This window comes from Sander lucioperca, chromosome 14, assembly GCF_008315115.2.
Source record: "Sander lucioperca isolate FBNREF2018 chromosome 14, SLUC_FBN_1.2, whole genome shotgun sequence".
Classification (NCBI taxonomy): Eukaryota; Metazoa; Chordata; class Actinopteri; order Perciformes; family Percidae; genus Sander; species Sander lucioperca.
The window spans coordinates 4,179,460-4,201,108 of NC_050186.1; the positions used below are offsets into that span (position 1 = coordinate 4,179,460).

The window sequence follows — 21,649 nt, forward strand, 5'->3', positions numbered from 1 at the left end:
TCATAGTATTCGCTGTTGAAAAAAGTGATACAAAGTCATAGTATAGTATGTCGACAAAAGTAATAAAAAAGGCAAAGTGTAGTGTGTCAAAAAAAGGGATAAAAAGGGATAGTATAGTATGTACCAAAGAGCTCATTGTGGACTTCAGGAAGTCTAAAGCTGGCACACACACCCCCATCCTCACCAACAGGACTGAGGTGGAGCGTGTCACCAGCTTCAAGTTTCTGGGTGTTCACATCTCTGAGGACCTCTCTTGGACCCTCAACACCTCTACCCTGATCAAGAAGGCTCACCAGCGTCTCTTCTTTCTGAGGAGACTCAAGAAGGTCCACCTGTCTCTTCAGATCCTGGTGAACTTCTACCGCTGCACCATCGAGAGCATCCTCACCAGCTGTGTCACAGTTTGGTATGGCAACTGCTCTGCCCATGACCAGAAAGCACTGCAGAGGGTGGTGAAAACTGCCCAACGCATCATCGGTTCCTCATTCCCCTCCATCGAGACCATCCAGGGCAAGCGATGCTTGCCTAAGGCACGCAGCATCATCAAAGACTGTTCTCACCCCAACCACAGCCTGTTCACCCCACTCCCGTCTGGGAGGCGTCTCAGATCTCTCCGTACCCGTACCAGCAGGTTCAGAGGAAGCTTCTTTCCTGCGGCTGTCACCCTACTGAACTCTTGCTCTGCATCCCTGTGACAATTTAACCTACTAAGCCCCCGCCCCCAGACAATTTGCACTACCCTACCCCACCCATACTGTTCTATTTATTTATTTACAGATGTACATACTGTAATTACACCTATACATAGCCATATTCTACTGCTCTTCATACTATTCATCCTGCACATACACTTATTCTTACTACTCTTATAATGTTACCACACTGCACATAGCTGTACATATCTGCCTATATGGTTCATTGAGTATATCCATATTTATTCTGTTTCTCTTATTATATATTCTTTTAATACACTGCATATATCTATATCTATTTTATTCTTACTACTAGTATAATGTCACTGCTACTACATTGCACATATCTGTACATGTTGTTCATAGATTGTTCATATTACATAGCCATATTTATTCTGCTATTATAACACTATAATATATTTCTTGTCCTGCCTATGCACCACCTGTCTATACTTGTATATCACATTGCACTTTTCTGCTTTTTTTGCACTTCTGGTTGGACTCAAACTGCATTTCGCTGTCTTTGTACTTGTACACTGCACAATGACAATAAAGTTGAATGTAATCTAATCTAATGTCAAAAAAGTGATTAAAAAAAGTCATAGTATAGTATCTCAAAAAAAAAGTTATTAAAAAGACATAGTATAGTATGTCGAAAATAAACATAGTATTGCGTGTCAAAAAATGTATTAAAAAGTCACAGTATAGTATGTCGAAAAAAGTGATAAAAAGTCATAGTATGTCGAAAAATGTTATACTATCGTATGTCAAAACAAGTGATAAAAAGTCATAGTATTGTGCATAAAAAAGTCATAGTATATTATCTGTGAAAAAAATCAATAAAGTGATGAAAAAGTCAAAGTATAATATGTCAAAAAAAGTGAAAAAAGTCATAGTATAGTATGTCGACAAAAGTAAAAAAAAAAAAAAGGCAAAGTGTAGTGTGTCGAAAAAAGGGATAAAAAGTCATGGTATAGTATGCCAAAAAAATGATAAAAAGATCATGGTATGGTATGTCGAAAAAAGTGAAAAAGTCATAGTATAGTATGTTGACAAAAGTGATAAAAAGTCATAGTATAGTATGTCGGAAAACGTGATGAAAAAGTAATAATATAGTATGTCGAAAAAAGTAAAAAAAATCATAGTATAGTGTGTCGAAAAAAAGTCATAGTATAGTATGTCAAAAAAAAGTGAAAAATAATTAATTGTATGGTATGTCTAAAAAGTCATAGTATTCAATGTCAATAAAAGTGATAAAAAAGCCATAGTATAGTATGTTGACAAAGGTGATAAAAAAGACAAAGTGTAGTGTGTTGAAAAAAGGGATTAAAAAGTCATAGTATAGTATGTCGAACAAAGTGATGAAAAAGTCAAAGTATTGTATGTCGAAAAAAGTGAAAAAATAAGTCATAGTATGCCATATTTATTCTGCTATTATAACACTATAATATATTTCTTGTCCTGCCTATGCACCACCTGTCTATACTTGTATATCACATTGCACTTTCTGCTTTTTTTGCACTTCTGGTTGGACTCAAACTGCATTTCGCTGTCTTTGTACTTGTACACTGCACAATGACAATAAAGTTGAATGTAATCTAATCTAATGTCAAAAAGTGATAAAAAAAGTCATAGTATAGTATCTCAAAAAAAAGTTATTAAAAAGACATAGTATAGTATGTCGAAAATAAACATAGTATTGCATGTCAAAAAATGTATTAAAAAGTCACAGTATAGTATGTCGAAAAAATTGATAAAAATTTGAAAAAAATGTTATACTATCGTATGTCAAAACAAGTGATAAAAAAAGAAGTCATAGTATGGTATGTCTAAAATAGTCAGTATTCAGTGTCAAAAAAAGTGATAAAAAAGTCACAGTATAGTATGTTGACAAAAGTAATAAAAAAGGCAAAGTGGTGTGTCGAAAAAAGTGATAAAAAGTCATAGTATAGTATGTCGAAAAAAGTCCTAGTATAGTATTTTGAAAAAGGTGACAAAGAAGTGATAGTATGTATGTCAAAAAAAGTGATAAAAAAAAGTCATAGTATAGTATGTTGGAAAACGTGATAAAAAGCCATAGTATAGTATGTTGAAAAAAGGGGTAAAAAAGCCATAGTATAGTATGTAGAAAAAAGTGATAAAAAGCCATAGTATAGTATGTTGAAAAAAGGGGTAAAAAAGCCATAGTATAGTATGTTGAAAAAGACCTAGTATTGTGTGTCAAAAAAGTCCTAGTATTGTATGTCGAAAAAGGTGATAAAAAAGTCATAGTATAGTATGTCGAAAAAAAGTGATAAAAAAGTCATGGTATAGTATGCCAAAAAAAATTATAAAAAAGTCATAGTATAGTATGTCAAAAAAAGTGAAAAAAGTCATAGTATAGTATGTCGACAAAAGTAATAAAAAAGGCATAGTGTAGTATGTCAAAAAAAGGGATAAAAAGTCATAGTGTAGTATGTCGAAAAAAATGATAAAAAAGTCACAGTATAGTATGTCGAAAAAAATGATAAAAAGTCATAGTATAGTATGTTGAAAAAAGTCATAGTATAGAATGTCAAAAAATGTATTAAAAAGTCCTAGTATAGTAGGTCGAAAAAGACCTAGTATTGTATGTCAAAAAAGTCCTAGTATTGTATGTCGAAAAAAGTGATAAAAAAGTCATAGTATAGTATGTCGACAAAAGTAATAAAAAAGGCATAGTGTAATATGTCAAAAAAAGGGATAAAAAGTCATAGTATAGTATGTTGAAAAAAGTCATAGTATAGAATGTCAAAAAAAAATGATAAAAAAAGGCATAGTGTAGTATGTCGAAAAAAGTGAAATAAAGTAATAGTATAGTATGTTGAGAAAAGTAATAAAAAAGGCAAAGTGAAAGTGTGTCGAACAAAGTGATAAAAAAGTCATGGTATAGTATGCCAAAAAAAATTATAAAAAAGTCATAGTATAGTATGTCAAAAAAAGTGAAAAAAGTCATAGTATAGTATGTCGACAAAAGTAATAAAAAAGGCATAGTGTAGTATGTCAAAAAAAGGGATAAAAAGTCATAGTGTAGTATGTCGAAAAAAATGATAAAAAAGTCACAGTATAGTATGTCGAAAAAAATGATAAAAAGTCATAGTATAGTATGTTGAAAAAAGTCATAGTATAGAATGTCAAAAAATGTATTAAAAAGTCCTAGTATAGTAGGTCGAAAAAGACCTAGTATTGTATGTCAAAAAAGTCCTAGTATTGTATGTCGAAAAAAGTGATAAAAAAGTCATAGTATAGTATGTCAAAAAAAGTGAAAAAAGTCATAGTATAGTATGTCGACAAAAGTAATAAAAAAGGCATAGTGTAATATGTCAAAAAAAGGGATAAAAAGTCATAGTATAGTATGTTGAAAAAAGTCATAGTATAGAATGTCAAAAAAAAATGATAAAAAAAGGCATAGTGTAGTATGTCGAAAAAAGTGAAATAAAGTAATAGTATAGTATGTTGAGAAAAGTAATAAAAAAGGCAAAGTGAAAGTGTGTCGAACAAAGTGATAAAAAGTCATAGTATAGTAGGTTGAAAAAAGGGGTAAAAAAGTCACAGAATAGTAAGTCAAAAAAGTGATAAAAAGTCATAGTAGTAGTGTATAAAAAAAGTCATAGTGTATTATGTAAAAAAAAGTAATGAAAAAAATTCATATAAAGTGTGTCGAAAAAAAGTCATAAAAAAGTCATACTATATTATGTTTGAAAAAGAATCATAGTATAGTACATCAAAAAAGTGATTAAAAAGTCAAAGTATAGTATGTCGAAAAAATTGATAAAAAGTCATAGTATGGTGTATCGGAATAAAAGTCATAGTATATTATGGAAAAAAGTAATGAAAAAAAGTCATAGTATAGTGTGTCGAAAAAAAGTCATAAAAAGTCATAGTATAGTATGTCAAAAAAGTGATGGAAAAGTCAAATTATAGTATGTCGAAAACATTGAAAAAAGTCATAGTATAGTATGTTGAAAAAAGTGACAAAAGGTCATACTATAGTATGTCAAAAAAAGTGATAAAAAGTCATAGTATAGTGTATTGAAAAAAAGTCATAGTATATTATGTAAAAAAAAAAGTAATGAAAAAAGGCATAGTATATTGTGTTGAAAAAAAGTGATAAAAAAGTCATAGTATAGTATGTGTGAAAAAGTCATAGTATAGTATGTCAAAAAAGTGATGGAAAAGTCAAAATATAGTATGTTGAAAAAAGTGAAAAATAAGTCATAGTATGGTATGTCTAAAAAAGTCATAGTATTCAATGTCAAAAAATTGATTAAAAAAGCCATGAAAAAGTGAAAAAGTCATAGCATAGTATGTCGGAAGATGTGATAAAAAAGTCATAGTATAATATGTCGAAAAACGTTATACTATAGTATGTCAAAAAAAGTGATAAAAAGTCATAGTATAGTGTATAAAAAAAATCTGAGTATATTATGTAAAAAAAGTAATGAAAAAAAATCATAGTATAGTGTGTCAAAAAAAAGTGATAAAAAAGTCATATTATAGTATGTTGAAAAAACTGATTGAATAGTGATGACGTAATGATTGAATAGTATGTCATGAAATGTCATAGCATAGTATGTCATAAAAATGTCAAAAAGTCACAGTATAGTATGCAATACAAATGTCATCGTGTATAGTATGTTATAAAAATGTCAAAAAAAAGTCTTATCATAGTATGCCCTAAAAATGTCAAAAATGTTATGGTATAGTATGTCATAAAACATGTCAGAATGCCATACATACATAATTGTATGTCATTAAAAAATGACAAAATGGTCATTGTAGAAAGGTCATAAAAAAGTCCTAGTATAGTATGTTTTTTGAATTTGAACAAGTCATAGTATAGTATGGCGTAAAAAGTAATGGGAAATTAGCGCATAAAATTGTCATATAGTATGTCAAAATAAATCATTGTACAGTATTTCATAAAAAAGTTTTAAAAAAAGTCATAGTTTAGTATGTCATAAAAAAAGTAAAAAAAAAAAAGTCATAGTATTAAATGTCGTAAAAATGTCATAGTATAGTATGTCATAAAAAAGTAATAGTATTGTATGTCATAACATTTTTAAAAATGTCATAGTATAGTATGTCATACAAAGTCAGTATAGTATGTCATTAAAAATGTCATAATATAGTTTCTCATAAAATGTCTAAAAAGTCATATTATAGTATGTTTTAAAATGTAAAAAAGTCATAGTATGTCATTAAAAAGTCAAAAAATCATGGTATTGTACGTCATAACAAAATGTCATAAAAAGTAATAGTAAAGTATGTCATAAAAATGTCTTTGAAATCATAGTATGTCATAAAAATGCCATATTGTAGTATGTCATAGCAAAGTCATAATAAAGTAAGAAAAAAATCATGATATAGCATGTTATTAAAATGTCGTAAAAAGTCATAGTATAGTTGTCACGCTTGGACAAGCAAAAGACGGAGACAAACAGACAAAATCAGGCTGATGTGGTCAAACAATTTAATAAATAAAAGGCTACAAAACAGGCAGGACCATTAGTAGCTTACAAAACCTCCAAACACCAAGGAAGACGAACTGACAATGAGACAGGGGAACAAATACACAATGCTAAATAAAAACAGGTGGAATAAATCAGGGCAGAGTAGGCAATTGAAAACACACAAGACAGGAAGTACAACCAGACATGACACATAAGGAGTTAACCTTCAAAATAAAACAGGAAACAAAAACCCAGTATCATGACAATACTTAAGCCATTAAAATAATAGTACACTATGCCATGGACAATTTCATAATAGTACACTATAAGATGCCATGTACAGTATTCATGTAAATTATGCTTTTATTCAAAGTGACTGACAAAAAGTGCATTCAACCAGAGCCGGTCTACGGAGAGTACAGGGAGAGTCTAACCTGTCAGCTGTGTTGTTGATGCCTCGAGAGAAAAAAAAGGAAGTGACTCAGAGCTTGCCATGAAGCAGTATCTCTGGCCGTACGATGTGTACGACGTCATTGACATTTTAAAAGGCTTTTTAGAACAAAAAAAGCCACTTTAAAAAATCTAACACCCAGCAGTATGTATATTCTTAGCCTCCCCTTTTGAATGCAACATTCAAATTACCAAACAAAAAAATATATCCTGAGAAGAGTGGATTTTGAGGGGTATAGCTCCATTGAGTCCCATTCATTTTGCACTCGTCTGCAATCACCCCCAGTGGAACTCTGGTGGAACTGCAACCAGTTCAGAAGCCAGAAGTACCGCAAGAGTGGAACTTCTCCCCTTATTAGAATTAGAAATTCTCTGATTCAACCATGAAGATACCACCCAAAAATAGCAAGAATCATGGAAGTACATACAATTCCTCAAATAAGAGAAGACTTTACAAAAACCAACCAAAAAAAAAAAAAAAAGTCATTAAAAGTCATATTACAGTATGCCATGAACAATTTAATAGTAATATACTATAGGATGCCATTTACATTATTCATTTAGCTGATGCTGTTATCCAAAGTGACTGCCAATTAGTGCAGTTATTTTCAATTTGCAAATTCATCAAATAAGTAAAACCTGTTTCAATTGCTACATTTCAGAAACAAAGGAGAGACGGGGTTTTTTTTCTGTATATATCTGTTCATGGGCCAAGATGCAGTCTGAACAGGTGAGTCTTCATTGTGCGATAGAAGATGTGTAGGGTTTCTTCTGTCCTGATGAGGGAGCTCCTTCCACCATTGTGGAGCCAGGACAGCAAACGCTCCGGATTTTGTTGAGCGGTAGCTGGGCCCCCCTCATAAAAAAGTGATAGTATAGTATGTCATTAAAAGTGTCATAAAAACGTCATAGTATAGTATGTCGTAGAAGCTGTCATAAAAATGTCATAGTATATTTCAGAGACGCTTCACTAACAACCATAAATGATAACATAACACCAACCTCAAGGTGGCGCTAGAGAAAATGTTAGGGGAACATCAAAGTCATTAGCATTCACTAAGGCACAATGATTATGTATAGAAAAACCATCCACTTACAGGTGTTTATTTAATAATGCTTATCACTGTCAAAGAGGATGACAGGTGGCAAACAAAATGATAGACCACTAATACCAAGGGTAGAAGATGCAACATGTAACCACAACATCCAGTTTAAAATCTCTGGATGATTGTCATCCCTCTTTCACAGTTACCCCATTACCTGTTGCTGCTTGACTGTACTATTAAATAAATTTAAATTCTTAAAAAAACAACTACATACATTTACATGTTTCATGGCTAAAGATAGTGGTCGCATATCACTATCATTAGTCATATTCGTGGTGCGAAAGAATATTGGGGTATTCTACAAGTCCTTCACCAAAGCTTGCAGATAGTGATGAAGTCAAGTGAAATGAGAGCTGTCTCCTCCCCGTCTCTCATCCTCCTGTCAATCATCCTCCCACTGAACAATAGCACGGCATGAACGTTGGCCCCAGTGGGGGATAAACAAGACTGTAATCCCGCTCCTCTCTCTCTCTACTCTGCTTGCTCTCAGCAGTATAAGCTGCACACGGGCTAGTCAGTACTTTACTAATATGATTAAGCACTAGTGGATATGCATATGTGTGGTCCCAAACTGAGGACAGCCATCTCCAAAACCATTTTAATAATGAACGCTACATCTAGTTCTTCCAAAGAATGCACAAAGTGTCAAAATGAATAAAGAGAAACGTCTACAAAGATCTGCATGACTTAAAAATAGAGAGAAAACAGGCCATCTGCCTCTTAGCATAGTAGAGCAGGGGGGATTAAATCCAGATTATGGCCGTTGTGTGTGTGTTAGTGTATGTGTGTGTTTGTGTCTGTTGCTTGTCGTCAGTGTGTCCTTGGCTGCATAGACCAGCAGCAGGTTAGCTAGAGAGCTACCACTGGATTTGACAGCTATAGGAAGTCGAACCGGAGGGCGCCATAAGAGGAGCAGCATCACTTTCACCTACAAAAGATTTTGTCACCCTCGCAGAGTGAACAGTCACACAACAACTTGAGATGGCTTTCTTGATCAAGAGCATGATTGGGAACCCCCTGTCAGGGATCGGTCTGGGTGGTGGAGGTGACAAAGAAGAGGAGGCCGCCCCCACAGATCCAGCCAAAGCAGCAGGGATGACACGCGAGGAGTATGAAGAGTACCAAAAACAGGTGGTGGAGGAGAAGTAAGTAGTAACATGGACAGTGCTCCATTTGAAATCGATGCCATTGGCCTATGGGAAACAGTATGGCTGCAGAATGTACAATCTGACCTTGACAAGCTGTTTTCTACTTCCCTCCACTGTTTTCTTTCCCCTCGTATGCGCCACCATATTCTTTTTAACCTAACCCAAATGTAAACACTCATATATTTACTGTATTCATTATCTTAAATGAGCAAGCTGTGTTTTTGAGAGATGCATCTGTTGCTACAGTGGATCTTTTCTACACAATAACGCACTTGGCCCATGGTCATGCCTGGATCAATAATCTCCCATAATCTGTCATCTACAGTATTTCTGCATCAAGAACAGTTATGGGTAACATTTTGAGGGGCTTTCAAGTTTAGAAAACAACAGAGTAAGCAATTGTAAAAAAGCAGTTTTATTCAAAGCTCGAAAACATGGACTCAAGGGCAGAAAATATTAGAATATTTAAACGGAAACACTAAAATTCTATGATTAACGAGGTTCTGTAGTGGTGTAGCAAAGGGAAGCAATCCAAATCCTGCAAAATTATACTTATTTATCTATTTATTTGGATCTCAATATGATGTAAATGTAAAAAAAAAAAAAAAGTCCACATCAAAGGACAGTTTTCTAACAGTTTTTTTTTTTAAAGCATTTTATTGTCATTCTTTTTTTAATTTCCTGTTGAATATATTTTTATTTATTTATTTATTTTGACAGACATTTAAAACTGTACAGTAATATGAGCAGCAGGTTTTGTGCGCCACCATGTACGGATGTAAACTTAACCACAATGTGATTAATCCACCCTAAATTCAATTTTTGAGAAAATAATTTGACTAATATTTTCTTTTCAATTTTGGACTTTTGTGATACAGAGTAGATTTTGTAGCATCACGCAGATCCTGTATTACATAACAGGATTAATCCAGCCTCTCCACTCTTATGTTTGGGAAATTAATTTGTTTTAAAGTACACATGACAACATTCTCCATACTTGTAGATTTCTATGATGAATTCAAATCTACAGCGACAAATCCTGATGCACACAAACATTTAATTGAAATTAAAAGAACATGATCTGTTCTGTCTGGCCAGAACGAGCATTTTAACAAATGTAGAGTTTGTTTTCCTCAGTCCACTGTGTTGTTGCTTGTGACAGTTCAAGTTGTAGCGTCTTGGCTTGATTTCAAATCTTCTTGACTCAGTCTGGCCTAATAATCCCATGTTTAATTGGCTGAGGGAGAGTACGTGAGTCTCGCTTTGAAAATACAGAATACGCAGGTAATCAACAAAAGAAACTATTATTAGTATTATTATTATCTATCAGGCTTAATATATTGCTAACACCTATGTCACAACACACTTCATTCACAGCATAGTTTATGTTATGTATCTAAAGGAAGTAAACAATGAGTAACTGACAGTACATTCATTACATTACTAAATCAAATACATTAGGATGCATTTTAGATTTCAGATTTAAGTAATAGGATATATTTTCTTCAAAAAACCTAAACAAAATTTACAAAAGTAAAAGTGTCAATTGTTTTTCATCAGATAGTATAACAAGACACTTAATAGACTGCAACATCCAATGCACCTGCAAATGTCATAATTCCTATACAGTTAGTCATGCATAAAACTAACATGTTAGTTTAAAATAGATCAAAAATAGATTTTAAGATGTTTTGTGAGATTAATAATAGTACATATTGAATTAAATGACAGACAGACAGACAGACAGATAGACAGATAGACAGATAGATAGATAGATAGATAGATAGATAGATAGATAGATAGATAGATAGATAGATAGATAGATAGATAGATAGATAGATAGATAGATAGATAGACAGATAGACAGATAGACAGATAGATAGATAGATAGATAGATAGATAGATAGATAGATCAAAATCAGCAGATGTGATGTCCTGCTTTAATAATCCGGGTTACTGGAGGATGTTGTGTTGAGCTAATCTGTCTCTCTGTTGTGTATCTAATTGGGCCAATGTATACATATGTACACAACCAAAACCAACTGAGCCATCAGATGAAAATCAGAAGAAAATCAAAATGCTAAAAGATCTCTAATGCTGCTCTTGAGCCATTGATACACTGCTGACAACACAAAGCCATACAATTCCACCTTGCTGGTATTTTCTTGATGCTTTCCCCCTTTGCATTTTCCAGAAAAGAGATTAAAATAAATAACATTCTTACTTTGAACCAACCTGGGATGTTCTAGATATATATAATTTTTTATTTTTTTTATTTCAGGATGGAAAGAGATGCAGATTTCTTACACAAGAAGGCAGAGAGGGCAACACTCAGGGTGTGCCTCAGAGAAAAATACAGGCTGCCAAAGGTAAGTGTTTTTATCCCTACAGCTCTAGTGTAACTCACATTTTCATAACAGATATTGTCATTTATAATATACATTAGTAATCTCTTCTCAATAGGAACACAAAGCACTATTTAAATATCTAATAAAAACATACTATACTGTAGGACTTTTTTTGTGAAGCATTTGTCAGCAATTATAACTTCTCCCATGAAGACATATTTTATATTATTACAACTGTATTCTACTTTATTGTCAATATCTGTTTATACAGCAGCATCCACTAATGGATGCCAACAGGAGTTGACAAATACATTAATAAACACTTATATCCGCTTACAACTACATTATAGTGCGTTATAAACCATTTATTAAATGTTTATATACTGCTTATGAATGCTAAATAAGGGTGTTAAATTAAAGTGTTACCAATTGCTTCAAATTGACACCTGTGAAAAAAAATCAGATTATATACTTCCTTTCTCAGTCTTTTAATTAGAGCTGGCAATTATAACCAACTGTGGTTATTGAATGGCTTTACCGTCCAATGGTTGGTAGAAAAAGCAGGATTTGATGACTGAGCTAGGTGTCCTGCAAATAGTTGCTTCATGAATGAGGTTTTCTTTATCTAACAGCAGCACTTGGCAGCTGCAGCTTTGACGACAGGAGGTGGAAGCCATGCCAGTAGATTAGTGAAAAAGATGTTCAACCAGAGAGACGTTAGCCTATGTGTCCCATATTGCACCTTGAGTCTTACAAAGCCAAATGCAGCTGAGCTGGTGTCCCAGGCTCATTAGGGAGCACGGGGCAGTGTGAACTAGCTTTAAGAAAGAAGAACATCTACTTTAGTGGATGTAAACCGACCAACTGCACGATTTTAAAGGGCTGTTAAAGAAAAATAAACTGTAATGGAAGGAGCAAATAAGGTATGTGGGGATTTTATTTAAGCCTTTTAAGGATAAATAGCAGTAGAGTGTCTACTAATCCTATAAATTAATATAGAGGTCAAAACTTGCTTGTAATGAATGGTGTTTTTATGGCAAAAGAGCAAAAATCTATTTCTAATACAGCTTTTCTAAAACCATGATTTGTATTCATCTGAATGCAGTGATGACCTCGGCTGCTGGAGCGTCTCTTAGTGTAAAGCAACAGACAATCTATTATTTAGTTTCCTGGTTTAAACAATGGGTGCATTTCTTTTCACTGTTTGTCTTATTTATTTAAATCACAAATATATGAGCATATGAGGACAATGGCAGGAGGCTATACATATAAATCTAATTATTTCCCCTCAATGATGTTTACATTGCGTGCCAGCTTGAAAGAGAACCAATGACAAAGTGTCTTTATTAGAACTGAAATATGCATTTTAAATGGATTTCTTATCAATAATAAGACACCTTAAGGGATCCTGTTCTGTTGATTATTTTCTTTTAACAGGTAGGAGGTTGAGAACACATGTACTTGCTATCAAGAGTGAGTTAATAAAACAAAAAATAAGTATATATATATATATACTTTTTTGTTTTAATGGTACTAGTGTATAAACAGGAAGTTGGTGCTGTTAGTCTAATGGAATTAGAGTCTCGTGCCGCGCTATAGAAGATATTTTTAGACTATCGTTGGGATTCGGAGAGGAAAGGCTAAAGCAGGACTGAGCTAATCCCACAGATTGAAGTTTAAAGTAGTCCCAGTACATTGCCTATTGCCTGACTATTCCAGATATTATGTGATTACATTGAGTTTGTTGGAAAAGGCTTTGAATTTAGCATTTCAATGATGCAAAATGCACATGAAGTAAACTCAAAGGAGACTTGAGTCTGCTTCATAACACAGACAGCAACAGAATATCCTCGACAGCAGAATGTGGATTAAGACAGATCCTAGAGTTCCATCTATTTTTGTTTCCTAGTTTGCCTGATTGCTTGCTTATATTTAGAATGCACAGGCAGACCAATGGAACCTTAAAGTTTGTATGTGTTACATTAGAATTAAAGTAAAATTAAACAACAATGTAATTATTAAAAAAGCAGTAAGCAGATTAGGTTAACATATAGTTCATCTTATACTGTATGTCCTCTGATAAACTGTGGTCGATACATGCAATGTTTGTCAGATCTGAGTGTTAAAGGTCGAAGATAAACTGTATGTTTTAGAATTCAGGTTGGCAGACAGCATGTTAATCCATTAAGTCAGCGTTTAGGTCCTTTATCCTGCAAATAATAGTGCAATATACAGTCTTTGTTATTATCAGAGAAAACAAAAGAAAAAACAAAGCAAAGAAAATGAAATTTAATTACATACTACCTTTTACAAGCCTCTAAAAAAGATGATTTTGTGACCTTTTTCATTTCAAGATTTTAAAATTAACAAATATATTTGGATAACACAGAGAGGAAAACTTGGGCTACAATTACATACCAAATAAGGACCACTGTGCTACTTTATAGGTGACAAAACAGACATCCCTGTCCTCAGTATCAATAATCACACTGAATGTAAAATCAGTCATATGTCTGTATTTCTGACCGTGTCTTCTCCCTGATGTTGTCCTCTGCAGAGCGAGCAGGATGAGAACATGATTGAGATAGCCGGGGACGACGTGGACGTGCCCGAGGAGCTGCTCAAGATGGTGGACGAGGACGCCACGGAGGAGGAGGGCAAGGACTCCATCATGGGCCAGTTTCAAAACTTGCAGAACATGGACATGGACCAGCTGAAGGAGAAGGCCTCGGCCACCGTCACCGAGCTAAAGAGCAAAGCAGAGGAGAAGTGCTCCGTCATGTGAACGGCCAGAGGGGGGTCGTCTGTATTTAAATGATGGAGAAGAAAAAGAGGAAGAGAAGAACACAAGAAAATTAATTTCTGGGAATCTGCAGACTGAGCTGTGTTAATAAGTCTGGGATTCAGCTACAACCGCCTACAAAGTATTCAATTTTGTTATAAGCACTAAAAAGGCAAATCATCTCTGCAATAAAAAAGGTGTTATATCATTACTGCTACAATTCTGCATATATACGTTAACCCTGTTAACTTGTAAGTGAATGGGTAGTAATTTACAACTTATCATTGCAATAACCGCAAAATACTTTAAACTACAACCACGGTGCCCCATCTCTCCCCTATAAACCTTTTTAGATTTAGATAAAAATTATGTAGAAGTGATTTTCCCAGCCAGGTATTCCTTTTCACATCATTCACAGGCCACAATGCATTTCAAAATGATGATTATTTGTGATATAATGTTCACCTTATTCTCTGTTTGTTGTAAAATGAGAGTTAAGCTAATTCCATGACTCACTTATAAAAACAAAATCATTTAAGTTAAAAATTCAAACCTGTGTGAGTGTTTCTGCTTTCCTTTTGGTTTGTTGGTTATTCTAGATTTTTTTGTATGTGGTGTTTGAATTAATTATGACATTTAGATTTTTTTTTCTTTCGGTGTTATTACAAAGCAGACCATCTTCAAACGTCTTGACATGTTGATTTATTTTGAATTTCTCCTCATACACATTTGAATTGTAATAAAAGCTGTCCAGTCTGAAACATTTGCAGAGACATTTGCAGATTTGCACAGATCATAACTTTAAAATACTGAATGATTTATTCCAGACAAATGAAAACAATGTAGCTTGCATAAATACAGATGAAACACATGGAGGTACTTGTAAATGTATTGTTCAAATAAAGATGTATATTGAATACAGTACATGAAATATGTCTGTTTGTTTGTGAAGCTAGGTGCTGGAAAACTTCTTTCACATCAACAGTCATATGAAGCTTTTCCACGAATACAAATGTTCAAAGCTCATGTCTTTACTAAGCTCCAAGTGTCAACCACTTATTGTTAATTTAAACGATCAAGGATCCCGATTTTTGTTATGCTTATTAACTGTAATGTTGCTGTATGGGGCTTTATGCTTGTCATTTCAAATCCTCAGTGGCTTTTAAAAAGTTCAGAGATTATGTTATACAACCATTAGACATTTAAGATTAAGCAACTTCAATTAATCCAATCTACCTGAAATAGGGCTAATGCAGTGAATAAAGAAATAGGTCTTAATTTAATTGGGCATTATCCAAACACTTGTTAGGGATGATTAGGCAGAATCCTCAACATTTAGAGTTTCACATGAACCCAAGTTTAAACAGCTGTGGATTTGTGAAGTCTGGAGATTACCATCTAATAGGATCAGCAGAGCCAAGGTTGTCAACCTGTTCTCTCTCTCGCTCTCTCTCTCTCTCTCTCTCTCTCTCTCTCTCTCTCTCTCCTCTCCTCCTCTCCCCTCTCCCCAGACGGATACGAGAGTGGCATCAATCTTCTTATCTAACTCTCAGCAAGGAAACAAATAAGCGTAGTTTCCAAACTGTTGAACTATTCCTTTAAAGGTCCAGTGTGTAACGTGTTTAGTTGTTCATTATCAAAATCTGTGTTGCCTGTTCACAAACTTGTCCTTTTTCATAAATATTTACCACCACCATCAAGTATTCCTTTTGGCTTGAAATTTTACATTTGCATTCGCATGAACTGGGGTAGATGCTCCATATTCATGCGGCATCTTGAAATACGTTAGCCGGTAAGGGACATACAGGACATACTGCTCCGCCTTTTGAGTTTTCGCTGTCACATGATAAACTCACAGGTGCTGCTAATGCTGCTAATGGGTATCGTAGCTTCCCGGCCCCAGCAAGTTTGAAGAAGGAAACATGGAGGACCACGCGTATTCAAAATCCAAATTTCAGGAACAGGAGTCTTCTTCATCGCCCAGAAAAAGAGAAAGGATATTGAAAAGAGCAAGAGACCGGCTTTTTGAAGCGTGAAGGCTACCGTAGCTGTAATACGTACTTTGAACTGCGAGGTGTGAGAGAGTTGATTGCGATATATGATCTCAACGCTAGATGGGAGAAATTCCTACACATTGGACCTTTAAATCTTCTATCTTTTATTTGGAATGATCAGTGGACATACAGTTGGTCAGAACCATAATCTAGCTCAGATTTGGAAACATTGTTTGGACTGATGAACAATGACTTTCGAATTAAATTTGAGCGGAGAACATTTTAATCATTTTGCCACAAATAAGTCTAAGAAACCTGCAAGACATTTTCTGTCTACATCGTGTCTTCTATATTGCTTTTGTGAACACTGGAGGTTCTTATGCAGAAGCATGCGACTTTCAAGGCTAACTGGCAGCTGAGCATTGAGGTTATGAGACAGAAACTGAATGCTTAGCTTTTTCCACATTTTAACAATAAAATCGAATCATTTCAAACTCAATGAAATGTATTAGCATGCTCTGTATGTCGTCAGAGCTCCTCACATGCAAACACAAGAAAACACAATTATTTTACTGCATAAATAAACTTTTGCATGTGCTCAAGTCACAACTTTTTGCTGTTAATTAAAAACAGTGCTTAGTTAGCACCTCTCTCCCTCTGACCCCCCTCCCCTCTCATGCAAACAAAGGATAAGGTCACCTTTTGTAATTAGGAAAAGCTAAATAGTTTTAAGGGTTTTAACTCTTTTGAGTAACATAATGTAATCCCCTTAAGTAGGATTACCACACTGCTGTCAATCTTTGTTTGCTGTTAAGTGGTTATAGCCCAAAATTGTTATTGTTTGGGCATTGTTACCCTCTTTGACTCAACACCGATAAGAAACTGGTTAAAGAAACTCCTCATTGTTTCAGTCTGATTTATGAATCATTCATTGTATTGATTTTTAATGAGCCTATACAAGTCTCTTTTATTCAACATGTGTCAGGAGGTGCATGATTTGTCCTTTATGTCAATAAAACACGTTTCTTCGACTAAATGAAATGTCTATTGGGTTTGGCAACAATATCTTGACGCTTTGATTAAATATTAAGCTGTCATCTTGCAATCCCTGTCCTGACCAGAAATCATGTAATTATGATTTTGTTGTACCTTAATCTGTGGGCCCTAATCTTCCTCTTTTTTCACAGACTGACATGGACATGACATCTGGAGGAGTGGAAAGATGGTTTTAAGATTTATGTAAGTAGGTTTAGAGCCAGCACTGACTGATGCACTTGTGATGGGGAGGAGTTATAAGGGAGGGTGTGCGCCTGGTGCCTGTTTGGGCGCACAGCTATACCCCTAAATTTAGAGCCAAATCCAACAGGACGTCCCCTCTCTGACGTGCAGCGTGGGTGCCGCGTGAGGAGGGGGTCTTACAACAGGCACTACTTTAAAAGCCCCCTCTGAAGATGCTCAATATCCACTGAGCAAGACGGACTTACTGCTGTGCGTCTTGTGCGCAAGTTTTCCAATCGGTTCTGCTTTGAAACTTACAACTTTACCAGACACAAAGAGCAGCGATACGTTAAGAAGAAGTTGCGTTATTTTGACCATCTTTTTTTACTTTACCGACCAATGTGGCTTCTTGGATCAACTTCCCAAGTGATGATGATGATGGATGAGCGCCTGTCTCCTTCCGCACGCTCCGTGCAGAACCAGGGGGACAACCCGTCCACTGTCCACAGCATAGAGGCGATACTGGGATTTAAAGAGGACACCATCTTCCACAAATCAGCCTGCTACAGCATGACAGAGAATGTCCTGGTCAAAGATGCTGAGCGGAATGTAATCATGACCCCACTGAAGAAAAGTCATTCCTCAGAAAGTTTTGACAGTACGTGTTCTCCACATTTCAGCATCAACTCAATTTAAGTGCCAAAATATATTTACAACATGTCATGTAGCCTATCTGTAGTCTTTAAGTTTCTAAATTTTTAAACAACATAACATGTTTACTTTTTTCAGATGTTCTTGAGTTATGTGTCATTTCTTCATAGTGCGCAAACACTATAACTATATATAATGCAGATTATAAGAAGCCTCAAAAAACAACAAATTAATTTTTTTTTTAAAAATCACAAAAAAAAATCGTTTTATCTTAAATGACAAGAATTTGATTTTAGGACGCATATTTAAACAGAACTTGAAATGTTCAGGCTTTTTCTCCCGGTACTCACGCTCCTTTCCCCGCAGGTGTGGGTTGTGCCAGCGGCGCCGCTGAAGCCTCGGCCTGCCCGGACTCACCGGACGGAGACGGAAAACTGTCCGATGATGAAAACCCCAAGAAGAAACACCGTCGGAACCGTACAACATTCACCACCTTCCAGCTTCACGAGCTGGAGAGAGCGTTTGAAAAGTCCCATTACCCGGACGTGTACAGCAGGGAGGAGCTGGCGCTAAAGGTCAACCTGCCGGAGGTCCGAGTACAGGTATGTCCCCAAACACAACAGCTTTCATCGCTTTTTATTCCACTGTGCGCGCATATATTTGACCTGGAGGCCTGCAGGCAGTAATGATCGCTGCATAACAAAAATAGGCCACACATGTGTGGCTATATCTGCATTATCTCCTAACATTTGTAATATTTTAAATAAATAAAACAATAGAAGAAAAATAAAGAATATTTCCCTAATGACATCTGTATATATTTAATGTTTACAGCTTTATTTTTGGGTATCTAACATTATTATATCAACTTTAAGAGATACATTAGAAATTTAGAGCAACAAGTTAGTTTCATTTGCTCACAATCATTTCGTTTGTAGGGATATTTCACTTGCTATGGGATCATAAATATAAAACTGATAGAAATCACATTGTTCGGATCAGTGCATGTTTTACATTTGGAGGAACTGCAAAAGCTATTTTATTTATTTTGGCTGAATTCTAATTGATGTCAGTTATTGCTTTTATCACAGATTCAATATTGAAAGAAACTGCAAAAGTGGAAGTTCAATGAATTTCTTAAAATATTATGTTGTACAATCAATTATTATTGATTACAGCATTACGATTTAATGCAAAGTGCTTCCTTTAATAGCTGAAATCATCACTTATATCTCATATTGTCAACCTCCACATTTCTTAATATTTGAATACTTTCACACAATATTAGGTTATATAATAGCAATCGGTTTTTTTAAGCCGTTGATTGTTTTTAGCTTTAAAAACTTGTTTGCCCACTCTCTCTCCTATCTATTATGTGTATCAGTTGCCTGAATAAAGTTGTCTTGAGTTTAATTGAATTTAACCCCCCCCCCCCTTTGTTTCCAGGTGTGGTTTCAAAACCGGCGGGCCAAGTGGCGTCGGCAGGAGAAGCTGGAGGTGAACTCCATCAAGCTCCAGGACACCTCCTCCTCCTTGCTGTCCTTCAGCTGCTCTCCCAGCAGCTCCCTGGGCTCTGGTCTGCAGCTGGACCCTTGGCTCTCCACCCCCATCACCACCTCCACCTCCCTGCAGTCCCTCCCGGGCTTCATCACAGGCTCACAGGGCCTCCCGGGCACTTACACCCCTTCTCCTCCCCCTTCCGTGCCCTCTGCTTTGCCGGCCTCCTTCCTCACCTCCCCGGCCCTGGGACAGAACCCCCACCTGCCTCACATGGGCTCCATGTGCCTTCCGCCCCCGGCCTACCACTGCTCAGCTGATCCAAGGAACTCCAGTATAGCCTCACTGAGGATGAAGGCCAAGGAACACATTCAGTCTATTGGGAAGACGTGGTGATGCTGAGTGGAGGTTCAAAATGGACATCGAAACCCAGAATGCATCATGCTGCATATTTTGAAAAACTGACTACATCCTCATGCTGGCGGGATTGTTATTTTGGAAGAGTGGCATCTTCAGTTGACATCTAGGATTCGAGACATCCTACTTATAAGGGTAACATTTTACTTCTCTCCGTTTAGCAAGTAGTATTAATACATGATTGATAACACACTATAATAAAGTTGTAAGCAGATATAAGTGTTTATTAATGTATTTATCCTCATGGGCACCCATAAGTGGAGGCTGAAGTATTAACAGTTATTGATGACACAGTTGTAATAATATAAAATATGGCTTCATAGGAGAATTATTGTACATTAATATGAACTTAAAATAGCCTTAGCTGCTTACAACTACATGATGTGTTATAAACAATTTATGAAATGTTTTTATACTGCTGATGGATGCTAAATAAGGAGACGTAATGTAAAGTGGTACCCTTACAGGCAACTATCTGAAAGTCTGTGACACTGACTGTGAAATTCTTGTAAAATATGAAATCTAATGAACACTGATTATCTACACTGGTTTTCTTCTGCTTTGTCTTCTCTGCATGCTGTGTTTACTGTAAAGTTTTACATTCATTCAGCCCCATCTCCTTTGTATCCAGTGTTATGATGCCAATATAACAAGTCAATTAGTACCCATCAGTATTTATTCTACTTTTGTAAATGGAGCTCCCCTCATTTGGACTCATTCATCTCTGCTGCTTTTTGATCTTCATCATGAAAAGATTTAACGAATGTGAATACTTTCTCTACACAATAAACTTTATATTGTAAAATTTATAAACAAAATTGTGGCTAATCATGTTTTCCCTGACGTGTCACATTTGAGACATGAAGATTTGTCGGAACATGTCTGACAGGATGAAAAATATGTGTGTGTACATCAGGAACGACTGTGATGCAAAAGAAATAATACAGCAGAATAGTTATGACCTGTAGTTGATCTGCCAATATCACATTGTCAAAAATGTTTAAAGTATTATTAATCATGCTGCAGCGTGGAAGTACATGGAAGCTCAGCACACACTAATTGTAGAAAATATTGAATACAGCACCCCTTAGTGGTGGATTCCACTAACATAATTATCAGGTTGGGAAAAATAAGCAAGAAAACGTAAATTTAACACTAAATGCAAAGCTAGCGAGGAAGGGAAGCCAGTTGACATTTTCAGCTCTTTCATTCTGATATATCATACTGAAGTGAGTTTGCAAATGCTGACTAAAACACAAATAGGGCCACACATTATACTGTAAACACAATTTTGGATTAAATAAAATCCATTTAACTTCTTTATGGTATCAAGTTTCACGCCACCATAACATTTAATTTAATGACAAGAATGGAGGGTGTGATAAAGAAGCAGCTTAAACTCCCCGACGACTTCCTCCCTCTGTTTTTACACATAGTTTGTCAACCCACTTATTTCCTCCTCATTAACTCCTGAAAACTTCATCCCATTCGCTCCTGGGATTAGACTCATAATGACAGGGTGAAAGTGGCTTGTACCTCTATTGTTCGCCAATCATCCGCGACAAATGAGGGAAGAGCACAGAAGAGACCACTTTCCTTTGGCTTTAAGAAAAAAGATGTGTAACCAAATTGTTTCAATTAGCATTTTCTATTGTCTGCAACCCCTGAGGGCTAATAATAGCCCCTGTCATCCTTTATCCTGCTGTCCTAAATACACATGGGGTGTGTTGCTGTTTGTTCTGGGGAAAGCATCAAAACTCACAGAATGGACCACAAACTGCTTTTGTCATCTGTAATTATAATGATGAGAACTCTTCATGCTTCACCCTGTTGGTAAGTTACTTAAAATGTAACAACAGAAGCTCTCAACATGGA

The 21,649-nt window shown here is 35.4% G+C and overlaps 2 protein-coding genes across 2 annotated transcripts; both read left to right on the forward strand.

Annotated features, from left to right (window-relative positions):
* The first annotated feature begins 8,508 nt into the window (after positions 1-8,508).
* On the forward strand, positions 8,509-14,921 carry cplx4a (complexin 4a). Its single transcript, XM_031317846.2, has 3 exons — positions 8,509-8,864; positions 11,149-11,236; positions 13,773-14,921. Exons 1-3 carry the CDS (start codon positions 8,701-8,703, stop codon positions 13,998-14,000), a joined length of 480 nt encoding a protein of 159 aa, XP_031173706.1. The 5' UTR covers positions 8,509-8,700; the 3' UTR covers positions 14,001-14,921.
* A 2,687-nt stretch (positions 14,922-17,608) lies between these two features.
* rx3 (retinal homeobox gene 3) lies at positions 17,609-20,726 on the forward strand. The gene is made up of 3 exons (XM_031317863.2): positions 17,609-17,867; positions 18,227-18,462; positions 19,307-20,726. The coding sequence occupies exons 1-3, from the start codon at positions 17,609-17,611 to the stop codon at positions 19,751-19,753; spliced, it is 942 nt and encodes a 313-aa protein (XP_031173723.1). The 3' UTR covers positions 19,754-20,726.
* The last annotated feature ends 923 nt before the right edge of the window (positions 20,727-21,649 follow it).

Excerpts from the sequence above, each read along its gene's own strand:
- rx3 (XM_031317863.2), top strand. The coding sequence starts at position 17,609 with ATGTGGCTTCTTGGATCAACTTCCCAAGTGATGATGATGATGGATGAG. Across the intron at positions 17,868-18,226 it reads TTCCTCAGAAAGTTTTGACA|GTGTGGGTTGTGCCAGCGGC; the intron begins GTACGTGTTCTC and ends CTTTCCCCGCAG. Across the intron at positions 18,463-19,306 it reads TGCCGGAGGTCCGAGTACAG|GTGTGGTTTCAAAACCGGCG; the intron begins GTATGTCCCCAA and ends CTTTGTTTCCAG.
- cplx4a (XM_031317846.2), top strand. The coding sequence starts at position 8,701 with ATGGCTTTCTTGATCAAGAGCATGATTGGGAACCCCCTGTCAGGGATC. Across the intron at positions 8,865-11,148 it reads AAACAGGTGGTGGAGGAGAA|GATGGAAAGAGATGCAGATT; the intron begins GTAAGTAGTAAC and ends TTTTTATTTCAG. Across the intron at positions 11,237-13,772 it reads AAAAATACAGGCTGCCAAAG|AGCGAGCAGGATGAGAACAT; the intron begins GTAAGTGTTTTT and ends TGTCCTCTGCAG.